Source organism: Callorhinchus milii, unplaced genomic scaffold (assembly GCF_018977255.1).
Source record: "Callorhinchus milii isolate IMCB2004 unplaced genomic scaffold, IMCB_Cmil_1.0 Scaffold2, whole genome shotgun sequence".
NCBI classification, from domain to species: Eukaryota; Metazoa; Chordata; class Chondrichthyes; order Chimaeriformes; family Callorhinchidae; genus Callorhinchus; species Callorhinchus milii.
In genome coordinates this window covers 14148600-14164821 of record NW_024704743.1, presented here as the reverse complement: position 1 = coordinate 14164821, position 16222 = coordinate 14148600, and the positions used below count along the sequence as shown (strand labels likewise).

Here is a 16222-nt window from a genome sequence, read left to right as displayed (position 1 = left end):
GCTATGGGCAGCACGGAAACCTGACTGAAGGGGTTCGAAGAGTGAATGGGTGGAAAGGAAAGAGCGCAGTTGGGAGGCGACAACTCTTTCCAGGACCTTGGAGAGAAAGGGGAGGTTGGAGATGGGCCGGTAGCTTGATAGCTGCGACGCATCAAGGGAGGGTTTTTTCAGGGTGGGCGTGATGGTGGCAGTTTTTAAGGGAATGGGGACAGAGCCAGAGGAGAGGGACAGGTTGATGATGTCGGTGATATGTGGGGCAAGAAAGTGGAGCTGGGAGATAAGGAGTGGAGTGGGGATGGGGTCAAGGGAGCAGGTGGTTGGTTTTAGGGATAGGATGAGTTCAGTGACAGAGGGTGGGGAAACGGGTACGAAGGTGTGTAGGGGAGGATGGGTAGGAGTCGGTGTGTCGGAGGGAGGGGGTGGGGTGTGGGTGGATGTTGGAGGGGAAGTGACCGCGGAGCGAATTCCCTTGATCTTGGATTCAAGGAAATCCAGCATCTCCTCGCAGTGAAGGTTGGAGGAGATGACCTGCGCGGGGTGGCGGGGGGGACGGAGGAGTCGGGTTGTGGTGGAAAACAGTAGCCTGGGGTTGTTCTTCGCCTCCAGGATTATCCTGGAGTAGAAGGACGACTTGGCCGAGGCTAGAGTGGAGCGGTAAATTTTGAGGAGGTCCAGCCAGATTTGTCGGTGGACCGTTAGGCCAGATTTGACACAGGTGCGTTCAGCAGCCCGCACCTGGCTTTCAGTGAGCGGAGGTGGGTGGTGTACCAGGGGGAGGAGCGGGAGTAGGAGACAGTGCGGGAAGTGATGGGGGCAAGAGTATCGAGTGTGGAGGAGAGGGTATTGTGGAGGAGGGAGAGAGGAGAAGAGGGGTCGGTGAGGGTTGAAGGCCAGAGGGAGAGGAGTTCAGAGGACTCCAAGGCATCGGTTAGGGATTGTGGGGGTAACTTCTTCCAAGGGCGGTAGAAGATGGTGGTGGGTCTGGTGGAGGTGGGGAGGGGGGTGGAGGTGGTGAAGGAGATGAAGTGGTGGTCAGAGATGGCCTTGTCGGTAATAGTGACATCCGAGACACTGAGGCCCCGGGTGATCACCAAATCGAGTGGGTGGCCGTGACTGTGAGTGGGGGAGTTTATGTGTAAGGAGAGGTTGAGTGAGGAGAGCAGGGAAGAGAAGTCTGTGGAGATGGAGCAGGAGGGGTGAAGTGTAGGTTAAAGTCGCCCAGGATGATGAGGCGATCAGAGCAGAGGCAAAGAGATGTGAGGAGTGTTGAAATATCAGAGATGAAGGTGGGAGAGGTTTTAGGGGGCCGGTAGAGGAGGAGGATTTTAAGGGAGAGGAATGAGGGGCTTGAACCCACAATGTTCTGACTCTGAGGCAAGAGCGCTACTGATTGTAAGGGTTAATTAAATTCAAGACCCCGAGGTGAAGTAAGGACCAACACAAATTCTTCAATCAAATGATTCACGTTTTTAACAATTGTTTTGCAAATTCAATATCAACCTTCTTTCCCTACTTTTCTTCCAAGTCAGACTGACAAACAAATGACACACCCAACAATAAACTAAAATAACAGAATCAGATACAAATAATCCAAACATAATCCAGAAACATCTAAATCCAACAAAAATGAATTTTGAAAGCCAAGTCATGGCTACTTGTGCCGTGGCAACAATTATGCAGGTATCAATTATTCAACCCATTATATTGCAGAGACTTTTGTGCAAAACCAACTTTTGTGCAGTTGGGATTCATGGAAAATCAATGTGTCAGTTTGCTCAAATTGTCTCATGTTTCTGTCTACCTAATAGCTTTTTACTTTGACATGATCCATGTAGAAATTCATTGAGAAATTATCTTTTTAATTATCTATTCTGATCTGATCTTTCATATCATTGCTGCTAAAGCTTTTACTTACAAGCATACTCATATCCACTAGATATGGGATAGGAAGCGACCACGTTTAAAAGGGAAGCGCCATTTTCATCCGTTTGGTTAATGTTCTGCCTTAGTTGTGGTCTTTGGGTAATAATAAACTTAAGAAGTTTTCTGTCATCTAAAATATAAGAAAAAGTGTTTGAGTGAAACGTAGCAATAGAACACCAATCAACAACACAATGTATCAATTTAAAACTAGATTAGACAGAACAAAACCAGAGTTATGTTTGCTGAAAGCCAAGTATTGAAGCAGTTAAGACCATTTCTGCAACCCAAGAAGTAGCAGTTTACAAATAATAGCTTAAAACCTGCAGGCAACATTTATTTCACTATTTGCTGAGGTTTCCAGGCTGCAACTGAAGAAGTTTTCTAGACGACAAAGCAGTTAATTAACTGGTGGTATTGAACATCAATGGTAAAGTATTCACTAGAAGTGCATAAGGAAGATTGAGACAAAATAGGAAACAGATCTTTTGATAAGTAAAAATCATCACTGGGCGCGATACAAAAGCTATACAAACCAGAAGTTACCAGATTTCACCCAGAGGTAGCAATTGGTTGCTACAATTGACTTTTGTCCCCCTGGGTTAGGGAGAGAAAAAACAGCTAGAATTCTCAATGCTGATCACCATCCACGTCCTCTGTTAGGAAGTCTGCTCAATAGACCACTGACCTTCACTGGCCTGGCTGTCTGATCTCACACATAAATAATGCTGTTGGGCAAAGTACTCGAGGACCGCTGATACTCATGGAATATAACCTGGGCCAATAGAAATGTGCGGTCGCAGTTTTTCTGCAGAATCTGCAATAAACACCACCCTCCCCTAAAAGCCTTTACTCGACGACGTTACTGTGGGCGGAGCGGCTCCGGGTGCGAGTGGGAAATGGGCTTCACTCACCCCGGGGCCCTGCTTGTGTGTCTGTCTCTCCACTGTATGTAGGTCTGTATGAGGGGTGGGTCTGCCTCCGGGGGCAAGGGGGGAGGGTATGTGCGCGTCTCGCTCTGTGTGTCGGTGTGTGCGCGTCTCTCTCTGTGTGTCGGTGTGTGCGCGTCTCTCTCTGTGTGTCGGTGTTTGCGCGTCTCTCTCTGTGTGTCGGTGTGTGCGCGTCTCTCTCTGTGTCTGTCTGTCTCTCTCTCTCTCTGTGTGTCTGTCTCTCTCTCTTTGTCCATGTGTGCGTGCTTCTCTCTGTCTGCGTGTGCGTCCCTCTGCGTCTGTGTCCACGTCTCTCTTTCTGTGTCTGCCCACCCGCCCCCGTGTCTGCGCGTCTCTCTCTCTCACTCTCTGAGACACAGAGTGAGACACAGAGAGTGAGACACAGAGAGTGAGACACAAACTCCCTGTGTCTCACTCCCTGTATCTGTGTGCAGTGGTGGTGGTCTCGAGAGGCAGGAGGTGGTGACCTCCTATAGCCCCGTTGTCAGGACACTGGCAAGCTTGGTGAGCAATGCAGGTTTTTGGCAGATCTCCAGACCTTCAAATGTAGTGCGGGGTGGAAACTGGTGTGCCCTCCCTGAGTGGGCCACCCAGTATTTATAAAAGAAAGCATTAATATTGTTCTTTGCAACAATCTAATATGTGTTGTTTCTTCATGTTTAGTTTTTAATCAATAAAATGAAAAAAATGTAGGTTAGCAGTAAAATGTACCTCAAAAGCACCAAATGCCTGCAATTTTCCAAATAATTTTAATTTCCAGCACTTTTTAAGCAAATATTTCCTCAGTTCTCTATTGGCTGTGAATATAACCTAGCAGAAACAGTGCCTTCCAGAGGAGAATAATAATAGTATTTGATATAGGGTTATCATGTCGTTGAGACGTCTCAAAGCGCTTCAGAGTATACTGTAAAGTGAATTGTGGAATTGTGGAGTCCTGTAGCTCAGTAGTTAGAGCACTCGCTTTGCAAGCGAGAGATCTGAGGTCATTTCCAGGCAGGTCAGGGCGAAACCTTGGGCAAGTTTCCTTACTCCACACGCCTAATAATAATCCCTTCAAAAAAAACAATAATTGGTCATTTTCAATCCATGACTGTTTGTGGGACATTGCTGTGCGCAATTGGATGCCGCGTTCGCCCACAAATATACAGTCAATTCACTTTACAGTGTGTTCTGTGAAGTGCTTTGGGACGTCCTCCCGACGTGAAAAGCGCTATATCAAATAATAATAATAATAATAATAATCCTTGCATTTGATATAGCGCTTTTCACGTCGGGAGTACGTCCCAAAGCGCTTCACAGAACACACTGTAAAGTGAATTGACTGTATATTTGTGGGCGAACGCGGCAGCCAATTGCGCACAGCAGTGTCCCACAAACAGTCATGGATTGAGTGACCAAATTATTATTTATTTATTATTAAAGGGATTATTATCCGCGTAAAAGTGATCCGTCAATCAACAAGTAACTGGGTTCCTACTTACTGCTCGGTAAACAGAAGCGCGTTGAGTAAGGAAACTTGTCAAATGTTTTCCCCCTGCCCGGGAATCAAACCCGGGTCCTCTCGCTTGCAAGTCGAGTGCTCTAACCAATATGTTAAGTGAAGAAGTATTGAATAATGGAAAGCCTACATTTAAAAAAATATTTGAAACAAGCACTACTTACAAGCCTTTAGAGCAAGTCTGAGGATGGCATGAAGAGGGTATGGTCCAATACTATCAAGATTTGCTTCATGAATCACTAACATACGAAACAGTTTTGTTACCAAAGTAATCCTGGAGATTGGTCTGAGACTCGGATACCACTGTGAAATTAGAAAATACAATTAAAAATCAAATAAAGAGAAAAGCAAATCTTTAGAAAGAGAAGCATGAGGGATTTTAACTGCATAAAAGAAATTAACAAAATACTTGAAATGAATTACAACAAATGTTTAGCTACAACTTTGACTTAATAAGGAATTGCTAAGATGCTTGAAGACTCAGTACAGTGAATGAACAATGCAAAACCAATTAAACTACAACATTTAGAAGTTTACAGTGTGATCTATTAAAATTTCAAATGCTTCATTACAGGGCAAAAGAAATCCCACAAAGGGCAAGGAGGGGTGAAGGATGCTTGTAGCACCTTGAAGAGGAAATCAGATTTATTCAATAAAGAAACTGACTGAACGGGACCAGACAGAGAGTGACAAATTTCTTTTTCCCACATTGAAGACCTGCCAGATGGGCCAACCCAATGGCTTTTCGCAATCCTGCAAAACTTCCAATCTTGGATTGCAAGTGGCACTTCAACCAAGGTCTAGTAAGAGCCAACTTTTGTGAGCAAAACATGTGGTTTCTAGATTTTTGTCAACAGCTCTCTGGCAACGTTATACGCTGCATATATCCCTTTTTAAACACTGTACTTGTATTGTAATTTGCACAATTCTATTTCCAAAACCCATACCTCAAATAGTTCCTTGAGCGAAATCGAAGCGGCGCTGTAGTTTTCAGGAATATACTTCAACTCACAAAGCACAAAATAAATAGCCTAGGAAGTATACAATAAAACAGGTCAATATGCTGATCAGTTTCCTGGAAACTCCAAATATAATGACTGCATTTCTACGGTTAATGAGATTTTATTTTTAATAGCTCTTTGATGGCATTGCAGTGGAAATTGTCAATGGTCAAAGAAGGAATAGGCAATTGAGGTAGGAAGTTCCAGAAGTTCAGGGCAAAGCAGCTGAACGTATGTATGGCTGTCGATAATGATGCGAAGTGGTTGAACGTATTTATCAAAGGGAGTGACATTAATCCTGGGAAATATAATCAATTTGACAAGGGCAACAATCAATATACTCTCCCCTCAACACCACTTCAAAACATCCTCCCCCTCCACTGTGAATTTCCATTTCCCATTCTGTGGTCTTGCAGTGAGATTCCTTATTTGGTGCTGAATCACAGGCAGCTATGAACCTATGTCTACTAGGAACTGGAACAAAACTCAAACTGATTTTTATATAAAAATTCTTATAGGCAGCAGTTGGGAGTGTTCAAACCGATTTGTCTGGATATTATTTAAATATGTCAAAAGACCATTCCACTGCACCACTTGATCCCCATTTAACCCCAGTCACGCTCCATATCTTCATCAGCATGTAATGTTTTGATACGACTAAAGAATATTACATACAATACAAAATGATGAATTCTAGTCCATGATGATAATAAGATTCAGAGTACAAATTGCTTTAGCTTTACTCCCATGACTTATGATTCACTTCAGAACTTATTCAAACACATTCCCGGACACATCTATTGTCTACCCATCAAACTATGTGCATAAACATAAACATAAACATAAACATCAATACATATTGAATAATTGTGTTTACCTTCCACAAGTTTTTCTTTGCTGCTTTTTCAAGAGCAACTTGCCAAATGTGGCTTCTGTATCGTTTGCTCAACACATGATTCATATATATTCTAACCACCGGAGAGCCACTTTCTATGAAATAAGGATAGCAGTTAAAACATTTCCTTAACTAAAGAACCCAAAATTTTAAGGTTTCTGCAGGCAGACAATTATTATTGTAAAATACAGACCACACAAACTCATTAAATCAAAGTAAAGTTCTGGTTTCGAAGAACTCGTTTTCAAAGTTTCAAAGTTCTAATTGCTATTATTTTAGTTTTAGTAAGGTCATTTGAAGAGTAGTTTTTCTGCCAGCATTTTCAGAGAAACAGCGTCTCATCATCCAAGCTCCCGCAGCATGCGCATTAAGTACAAGGCATCTAACTGGAGGCGTCAACTTAAATGACCCAGAGACACAAACACAGAGGGAAAAGTGAGCAACAAAAGCCATCAGAACAATTATCAAAAAGTAATAATTAATTTCTTAGGTGTGTGTTTAGCAAAATCAACATGTCTAAGCTCACATTCCAAAATCATGATGGTATGAAATAGAAGCATAGAAACAAGAATAGGCCATTCAGCCCCTCGAGCCTGTTCCATCATTCTATAAGATCATGGCTAACCTGTACCTCATATTCAATTATCGACCCTTGCCCCGTATCCCTTAATAACATGACCTAACAAATATCTATCCACCTCAGTCTTGAAGATGTGAATGCATCCAGCATCCACAGCCTTTTGGGGGAGAGAGTTCCAGATTTCAATACTTGTTACTAAGCAGTGTTGCTAAGCAGTTTTAAGTGCCAGTGCAGAATATCCCAAATTGTAACTCGACACACTGCTTTTGCCAGACCCTTTGATTGAGATTGCCTGAACATTCACACCACCTTGTATTTATACTGTAGGGAGTGAGCACTATGTTTCAAATTAAGTGAAAGTTATAACTTAACACAACTAATACCAATAAAATTGCTTACAAATCTTATTTTTTATGTGTTCCCCATGAATATCCATGTATGTGATATTTATCAGAAGACAAGATTTTTAGGAATAGAATCTTACTCAAAAATTTGTTGAGCAAATGCTCTAATGCCACTTTACACTATATTTGACTCACTTTTACCTCTTTATATCAAACAAGAGATTTTGTTCTTTAAAAAAGTTAAGCCCATTAACAGGCAAGAATAACTTGTAACGTTCCACTCACCAGCCACAGTCAGGAACCCTACTATAAAATCTGTAATGTCATTCCAATACTGTTCTCTGTCATAGTCCAAGATGTTCAATCCTTGACAAATAAACTCCCAAGCTGACTGCTCATTTCCTAACCTGAATATAGCAATGCCAGCCCAGTAGTATCCCTGCATCAGAAATAGGAATCATGTCAGATTATTATGGCACCCTTCACATAGGACAATATATTGAAGTGCTTAAGAATGACGATGGCGAATGCCAAGCGGAGGGGAGATGAAGGGGGAAGGAGGAGGTAGGTTTTGAGGTGAGATGTAAAGACTGATAGAGCGGGGAAAAGACAGGGTGGCAGGAGGGAGCTTCAGAGGTTAGGAGTTAATCCTTACTAATAATTGACTCTTTGAAAATAATTATGAATCAAATTAAGCGTCATCCAAGGATGCACACTTCACCTTACTAAGCCAGGCCGGAACCTCTGCGTCTTGTTTGACCCTCAATGGTCCTTTCTACCCTACATCCGTCTCATGACCCGCTCTGCCTTCCCCCACCTCTATAACATCACCCGGCTCCGCCACTGTCTCATACCACAGGCCATCGAAACCCTTGTACAGGCATTCATTACATCGAGGCTCGACTATGCAAACTCCTTGCTTGTTAGCCTTCCCCAACTCCTCCCTCCATAAACTGCAGATCATCCAGAACTCAGTGTCCTCTCCTGCACTGGGCTCTGCAATCCAATCACCCCCATCCTTGCCCAACTCCACTGGCTTCCCATCACACAGAGGATGCAGTTCAAGATCCAGGTCCTCACCTTCAAAGCCCTCCGTGACCTCCCAACATGAAAGGCGCTACACAAAACTAATTTTGTTGTTGTTGTAGAGTCACATTTAAAGTGGTAAATCTCTAACTTTAATAAGTATAAAAATACACACTCACCTTGATGTACATAGGGTCCATGGAAATAGCGTAATTTGCACAGTGAAAAGCATCTTGCCATCTTTGCAGCTTACACAAGGCATTTGACTTGTTGCAAAACAACACAGCCAATTCACTGTAAATAAAATTTTAAATTTTCTTTAGGCAGAGGATAATCAACAACTGGAACAGGACAGGTCAATGAACTCATTTAAAAACTTGCTTGATGCTGTAATTGGGGGGGGGGGGGGGGGCGATAGGCAATAGGCGAGGTGATCTGGAGGGAGGCGATCCAGTGAGCTGAAGGAACTTGGACATCCAGGCCACCCCAGCTCAACTCCCAGGCAGTTGAGTGAAGCACATTGACATGAAAGGTGCTATATAAATCTTGCATCCATTGTTTTATTCAGGGAGCTCATATGTTTCTCTGGGGTAGATGATAATCCCAAACACCATTTCTACAGTTCAGCACACAGTAGGGATAGATGCGTCACAGGGTAAAACTTAAACACATCAGAACAACTCCACATCTCTGTGCTCAAATTCCTACCTATATGGCTGGACTATCTCGTAGAAGCTTGTGATTGTAGTTTCCATTGCTCATAACACTACTCACCGTGTCTTTAGACTGAGACAAAACAACCCATTCCTCACTCTTGGAGCAAGGTCACAGTATTCAGCTGAAATCACTTAATTCAACACAGAGCATGAATTTAACCTGGAATTCACTACCTGCACAGTTAGAGATGCTGCTGTTTGCTTGGCAACAAAATCATAGAATGCCTTACACTAGGTGGGGTGGAGAGGAGGGAGGACAGGCAGTCCCAACAACGTAATGGATAGAATTACATCTTACAGAGAAGGAGCTTATTGTTAAGAATCCTAGCCCTTGTTGAGTTTTCTGGTCTAAGGCAAGATAACTTGGCTCTAGCCTTCCCTGGGGTAGGGAGGGGGAAAATAACAGCCAGGGTTTCTGTTCTGGGTCCCTTTGACTTCTCTCCTGGTGGCCACATATGGGCAGTACCAGCTGGTACTGCTGGTACTGCCCATATGTGTCAACCAGGAGAGAAGTCAGGCTTGGTTGTGAAGCCCTCTTCAGTTGAGTGCCCCCCCACAACACACACACACACACACATAAAGTGCTTTACACATGAACAATAGCCATTTGGGCGAGATATCAGAGGGCAACCAGAGCCTGTGGAACTGCACCAAAGCAAATGGAGGCCAGGATCAAGAACAGAGAGGCACATGCCAACAGGGAGGAAAAATTAGAAAATAATTAAACTCATTAAACTGTGTATACATATGTATATATAAAATCTTTTAAAAAGCCTTCGACTGGGGCACAGAATATGCACAAATTACATTAAAGACAGAACTGTAAATGGAGGTAAAAGCAGATAATGTATTCTTTATTAATTGACAATTGTACAAAGGACTCTGAAAGGAAAAACAAAGCACTGAAATCCAGATTTTTTTTTACCTTCCATGATTGAAAAAATGGTGCAGGATCTTTATTGCCTGGTCATACTTCTGGATGGCAACTGTGTAGTGATGTTGCTTAAATGCTTCGTTTCCTTCTTCTTTTAAATGATCCGCAAATTGCAGCGGATCCATTCCTCAAATCTAGAAAAATCAGAACAATTTAAATTGCATTGATGTGCCCATGCCATATTTGTCCCTATTCAAAATGAACACACACAAAANTTATAAAAATCTCGAACAGATGCTGAGAGGCAAATCTGGATTCATCTCAGCCCACTTCTCTTTTTAGGGAGGTGGTTTCTCCAACAACAATAAACAACAAAATAATATTTATATAGCACCTTTCACGTCGGGAGGATGTCCTAAGGTGCCAGGCAGTTAAGAATACAGGAACCATCTGAGGTAGCTCAATCGATTGAGCACTTGACTTGGGACCAGAATGATTCAGAGTTGAAGCCATTCACATTTTTGAGTTTAATAAAATGAATAAATCAAAGCTAAGAATATTCTCCTTGGAGATGGGAGGTAAGTAGGATCTTCGTGGGGCTGAACCGATTCTGGAGAGGCTCACCTAGCGAAGCCACACAGGTACACAGTAAATCCAAGGCACTGATTGTTGGACCAGTTAATAATTTCCCTCCTCCACCCACTCCCACATTTCCAAACTTTCCCTCTGTTCATTGCTACATTCCAGATATCTCCTTTATTTCCAAGAGCCACCCTGGAAATTTCCAAGTATCCTGTCACAGGGAATGACAGCATTACAGAGCAGAGGAACATTTAACAAATGGGCAGGAAGGCAGCTGAAGCTTCAAATCAGGCTATGGGGGTGGGGAAAAGATTTTTTGGGGGGTAACCGTCTATCCGACACATGCAGAAACTCATCACCACGCTTAAGAGCATCCAGACCAGACAGAGTTCCACATATGTATGCTACCTATGCATGGAAATTTCTGGAATGGAATACACTCTCGCTCCCAGAGGGATATGCTCTGTTTATCTAATTCCAGAGAGTATAAGGCAGAGATTGGCAAAAGGTATCCCAGAGTGTGCACTGGGAAATTGCTGGTGCTTACCCAGCTGACGCCGCATGGCTTGTCATCGATATCACTGTCTGGCAAGCTTTCCCACTGCTTGTCCAGCTAGGATCAGCCTCAACTGTTAGGGCTTCGGCTTGCAGAGTTAACAAGAACCAAGTTAGAAGAATCCCTGTCCCCAGTGACTAATCTGCCACCTCCTAGGTCTGCTAGTCAGCCAGGCTGGCTGATCGGATATCAACAGTCCCCTGGAGTGCTGTGTACCTACCTAGCTCATGAACCTGGACTCCAAGTAATGCCTCCCAGCAGTGGTCATCCCCAAGTGTACAACCTCCCAGCAGTTGTCATCCCAAGCCTCAGAATTTCCTCATCAGCAATTTGATGGTCATCTGCTTTAGCTTGGTGGGAAGACCTTAACAGAACAGCGTGTAATGTGCCTCACATGAGGGGCTTTGGCAAATAGACGCACCCACTGTAAAGCTAATTCTTTCTTCAGGGTGCTCAGCAACAGGTCAAAGTAGGTCAGAGCCCTCCCTTTCTGCAGCCGCTTCCCTTTTTAGTATAAATCTATCTTACTGCTTTATCCCGGACTTCACAAATGGACCGGAGGAAACCCTTCTCTCTGCTGCATGCCAAGGAGCTGGGAACTATGAGGAGAACTGCTTGGATATGTGTTGTATGGCACAACTTTAATGTGCATTAGGACATTGCTGATTTTGAAGGGACACAAGAACGCCCCTTCTCAGAGCCCCATTTGTCCCTCAGACAATGCCCAAGTAAAAGTTGGTATCACTACAACCCCCAGACACCAATAAGAATCAACAATTGGGAGGATACTCCTTGTATCTTCCAATGAATATCTTCACGATCTCCTCTTAAGCTGTCCAGATAATTGGGAATACCCTCTATCGTATCCTATTGAGTGGTCCAATGTTCAAAATGAACAATGCAGCACACGAGATCCCCAGATAAATCCGCCAACAGGAAAAGATCACACCAGGGGAAGGAAAAGGGGTTGGATTACATATCAGACGCTTATAAAACACCAACACTGTAAGTCATTCTTCAGGAGTGGCTGAATTTGGTACACTCTGAGAACAAACTATTATCTAGAGATTGCCTAATGTCGGTATCTGTATCACAGTCATGTAAACCTTTTGCTCTCTGACCTTTGATCTTCCTGGAGTGTGAACGTCGCACATTAATGGATGCATTTGTTGATCCCCCCCTCCTATGCACACGTACACACACACACTCACACTCAGCCTACCCCATAGTTATTATCCCATCTCTCTCGCCTTCTCGAGGTCCTTTCCTCACTCTTCGTCCACTCTCTTTTCCACTTCCTCCATCTTCCAGCTCCTCCAAACAATTTCTCCTTTAATACCTTTCCCCCTCGCTTGGTAGATTCCTGTGGTCACTTTGCCCTCCTCTCTGCCAGTCTCAGTCCATCACCTAACCCTGACAGCTTTCTCTTTTACTCCCTTCACCATGTTTTCTTCCCTCTATCCCAGATTTGTTCCTCGGGCTCCTCTATCTGAAAACCACGCACCAATTCATTTTGGGCCTTCCATCTCTATCCCAACCAACTCTCACTCTGCATCCATCACTTCTTAGTTTCCACTTTTCACGGAAGAATATATAAAATGCGGAGAAGGCTCTTCCCTCTTCACGGCTCTTTTACATCATCTGTTTGGCCTCTCGCGAAGTATTTCACACTGAGTCAAAAGAGCCAACATTTTCTATCACTGGTCAGTAACGATAACACAAAATCTAAAAATAACAATGTCTCGGGCCACTATGACAAAGTTACAAGGTACCGACATCTAAAAGGTTTTGCCACAAGGTTTCCAAAATGATCACAAATCCAACAACCTTTGCAGGAAACACACCCACTGCCTCACTCCCCCACCTACTGATCCCCCCCACACACACCCACTGCCCCACTCCCCCACCCACTGATCCCCCCACACCCACTGCCCCACTCCCCCACCCACTGATCCCCCCCACACCCACTGCCCCACTCCCCCACCTACTGATCCCCCCCACACACACTGCCCCACTCCCCCACCCACTGATCCCCCCCACACCCACTGCCCCACTCCCCCACTCACTGATCCCCCCACACCCACTGCCCCACTCCCCCACCTACTGATCCCCCCACACACACTACCCCACTCCCCCACCTACTGATCCCCCCCACACACACTGCCCCACTCCCCCACCCACTGATCCCCCCACACACACTGCCCCACTCCCCCACCTACTGATCCCCCCACACCCACTGCCCCTCTCCCCCACACACACACACTGCCCTCCCCCTCCACCCCACACACTGCCCCTCTCCCCCCCACACACACACTGTCTCCCCCCCACACACACACTGCCCCCCCCCCCACACACTGCCCCTCTCCCCCCCACACACTGCCCCTCTCCCCCCCCCCACACACACTGCCCCTCTCCCCCCCACACACACACTGCCCCTCTCCCCCCACACACACTGCCCCACTCCCCCACCTACTGATCCCCCCACACCCACTGCCCCTCTCCCCCCACACACACACACACTGCCCCTCTCCCCCCCACCCCACACACTGCCCCTCTCCCCCCACACACACACTGCCCCTCTCCCCCCCACACACACACTGCCCCCCACACACACACTGCCCCCCCCCCACACACTGCCCCTCTCCCCCCCCACACACCCCTGCCCCCTCTCCCCCCACACACACTGCCCCTCTCCCCCCACACACACACTGCCCCTCTCCCCCACACACACTGCCCCTCTCTCCCCCCCACACACACACTGCCCCTCTCCCCCCCCACACACTGCCCCTCTCCCCCCTCACACACACACTGCCCCTCTCCCCCCCACCCCACACACACTGCCCCTCTCCCCCCACACACACTGCCCCTCTCCCCCCCCCCCCACACACACACTGCCCCTCTCCCCCCCCCACCCCACACACTGCCCCCCACCCCCACCCCCACTGCCCCTCTCCCCCCCACACACACACACTGCCCCTCTCCCCCCCCCCCACCCCACACACTGCCCCCCCCCCCACCCCCACTGCCCCTCTCCCCCCCCACACACACACTGCCCCTCTCCCCCCCCCACCCCACACACTGCCCCTCTCCCCCCCACACACACACAGACACACCACCATAGGCAAAAAGCTCAGCGCTACAGCAAACAGCAGCAAGAAATGGGAGAGTCACAAATTCAACATAACATTGTTGGTGTCGCCCACAGCTGTTTGCGAAGCTGATGTGGGGGAGTTGGGGAGAAGGGACTGGGAGTCAAACTCACTGAGGCTGAGCTGTGTCTTACCTACTGCTGCTCCTCCTTCATCTCCCCCTCCTGCGTCTGCGTCTCTCTCTGAACCTGTGTGTGTGTTTCTCTCTTAATGTGTTTTGTGTGTCTGTGAAAAATGGGTATCTATCTCTGTGACTGTGTGTGTATCTTTCTCTGTGTGAATGAGGTTCCCTCTGCCTGTGAGAGTGCTTGTGTCCCTCTCCCTCGTGAAACGAGTGTGTCTCTCTCTCTCCCTCTGTTTGTTTCTCTGTGGGAATGTACCTGTACTTGTTTCTCTGCCTCTCTCAGTGAGAATGTGTGTGTGTGTGTCTGTTTCTCAGTGAGAAAGTGTGTGCCTCTGTTTCTCAGTGAGAATGTGTGTGTGTGTTTGTTTCTCTGCCTCTCTCAGTGAGAAAGTGTATACGTGTGTGTCTCTCTCCGTTTCTCAGTGAGAATGAATGTTTCTCAGTGAGAATGTGTGTGTGTGTGTTTGTTTCTCTGCCTCTCTCAGTGAGAAAGTGTATACGTGTGTCTCTCTCTCCGTTTCTCAGTGAGAATGAATGTTTCTCAGTGAGAATGTGTGTGTGTGTTTGTTTCTCTGCCTCTCTCAGTGAGAAAGTGTATACGTGTGTGTCTCTCTCCGTTTCTCAGTGAGAATGAATGTTTCTCAGTGAGAATGTGTGTGTGTGTTTGTTTCTCTAACTCTCTCAGGGAGAAAGTGTATACGTGTGTCTCTCTCTCCGTTTCTCAGTGAGAATGTGTGTGGGTGTCTCTTTATCTCTCCTCTGATGCCAATAACCCTACACTCGTCATCCCCAGGAAAACGAAAGTCAGGTGACGTTTCATAACTTGAGTGGGTAAAACCTTATCATTGCACAAACTATTCTAAAAATTCACCACTGCATTGAAACCCATCAGTGATTGTTAATGTTGTTGTTGTACTATTTAACCCTTTAGCCGGTCCATGGAGTTTCCAGTTTGTGGTTCCTCTGGCTCTCACCATTTTCAGCTCACACAGCAATTGCTGTTTTTTTTCACAAAAAAAGTTAAACGTTTACTTTGATTATAAATCAACTTTACTTTAGATTTAAAATTTCACGTTTTCCTAATTCTTGTAACCTCCTCCTCTCCCCCCCCCCACCCCACCCCCCACATACACACTTTTCTCCAGTTCACACTGTATTTTGGAAAGTAGAGGGAACTCGAAGTGTTTTTGTTTGATTCAAATCCAACCCAGATATAGCAGCCAATGGAAAGAGAAAATAATCGACAGCCAAGTGTAGATAGATGTACCAGCCAAAGTATTTTACTCCAGAATCGTAGATTAAGGCTGTGAATGTGTGAACACTGCCCCGACCCCCCAGATCCTGTGCATAAACATGCACTCAAGTCCATAGTGCTCTAACAGTTAATGGTCTATCAAACTCTGATACTGTGCCAAGTTTCACTTCCTAGTTCTATTTTGAAACCAAGATTTTTTAAAAAACATTAATGAGTCATTAAATGACCCTCCCTTCACAAGTGTTTGTATAAAATGGTTATATAACAGAATTGCTTCCATCTTTCGCCCACAAATATACAGTCAATTCACTTTACAGCATATTTTGTAAAGCGCTTTGAGATGTCTAGAAGACGTGAAAAGCACTATATCAAATGCAAGGATTATTATTATTATCTGATAAAGCACCTATAACAACAAACAGTCTTAAAGTGCTTCACATGAAATTGAAGAGCAGTGACTATATCTATAAGGAAACATGACAACCAATTTGCATCAGCACGCCGGACAAATTGATCAAGAACTGTTGGCTGGGATAACACTATGACAAGTTGATGTGAGTTACGTCAAACAGCATCACTGCCACGTATTAGATCTAAAAAAAAACACACCCTCAATTATTGGGAAGTGAGGAGGTCGGAGAGGTAGGGAGGGGCCAGGTAGTGAATGGAGTGAATGGATTCGAACACGAGTGTGAGGATCTTGAAGTCGATCTGTTTGGTGATGGGGAGCCAGTGGAATCTGGCCAGAACTG

At 45.4% G+C, this 16222-nt stretch overlaps 1 protein-coding gene across 4 annotated transcripts in view; it reads right to left on the bottom strand.

Annotated features, from left to right (window-relative positions):
* The window catches only part of LOC103185509 (TPR and ankyrin repeat-containing protein 1), a 58039-nt gene that overhangs the window by 36418 nt on the left and 5399 nt on the right, over positions 1-16222 (bottom strand). For 3 of the 4 annotated variants that reach the window (XM_007904049.2, XM_042332591.1, XM_042332592.1), the window contains exons 2-8: positions 9856-9998; positions 8394-8508; positions 7474-7627; positions 6247-6359; positions 5316-5399; positions 4533-4671; positions 1916-2053 (exon numbers count right to left, since the gene is read on the bottom strand). In XM_007904049.2, the coding sequence (XP_007902240.1) occupies positions 1916-2053; positions 4533-4671; positions 5316-5399; positions 6247-6359; positions 7474-7627; positions 8394-8508; positions 9856-9989 (877 nt within the window). In that variant the 5' untranslated portion in view covers positions 9990-9998. Of the gene's footprint in view, positions 1-1915; positions 2054-4532; positions 4672-5315; positions 5400-6246; positions 6360-7473; positions 7628-8393; positions 8509-9855; positions 9999-14225; positions 14259-16222 lie in introns of those variants that run through there. The other variant, XM_007904048.2, reaches the window with a different exon arrangement.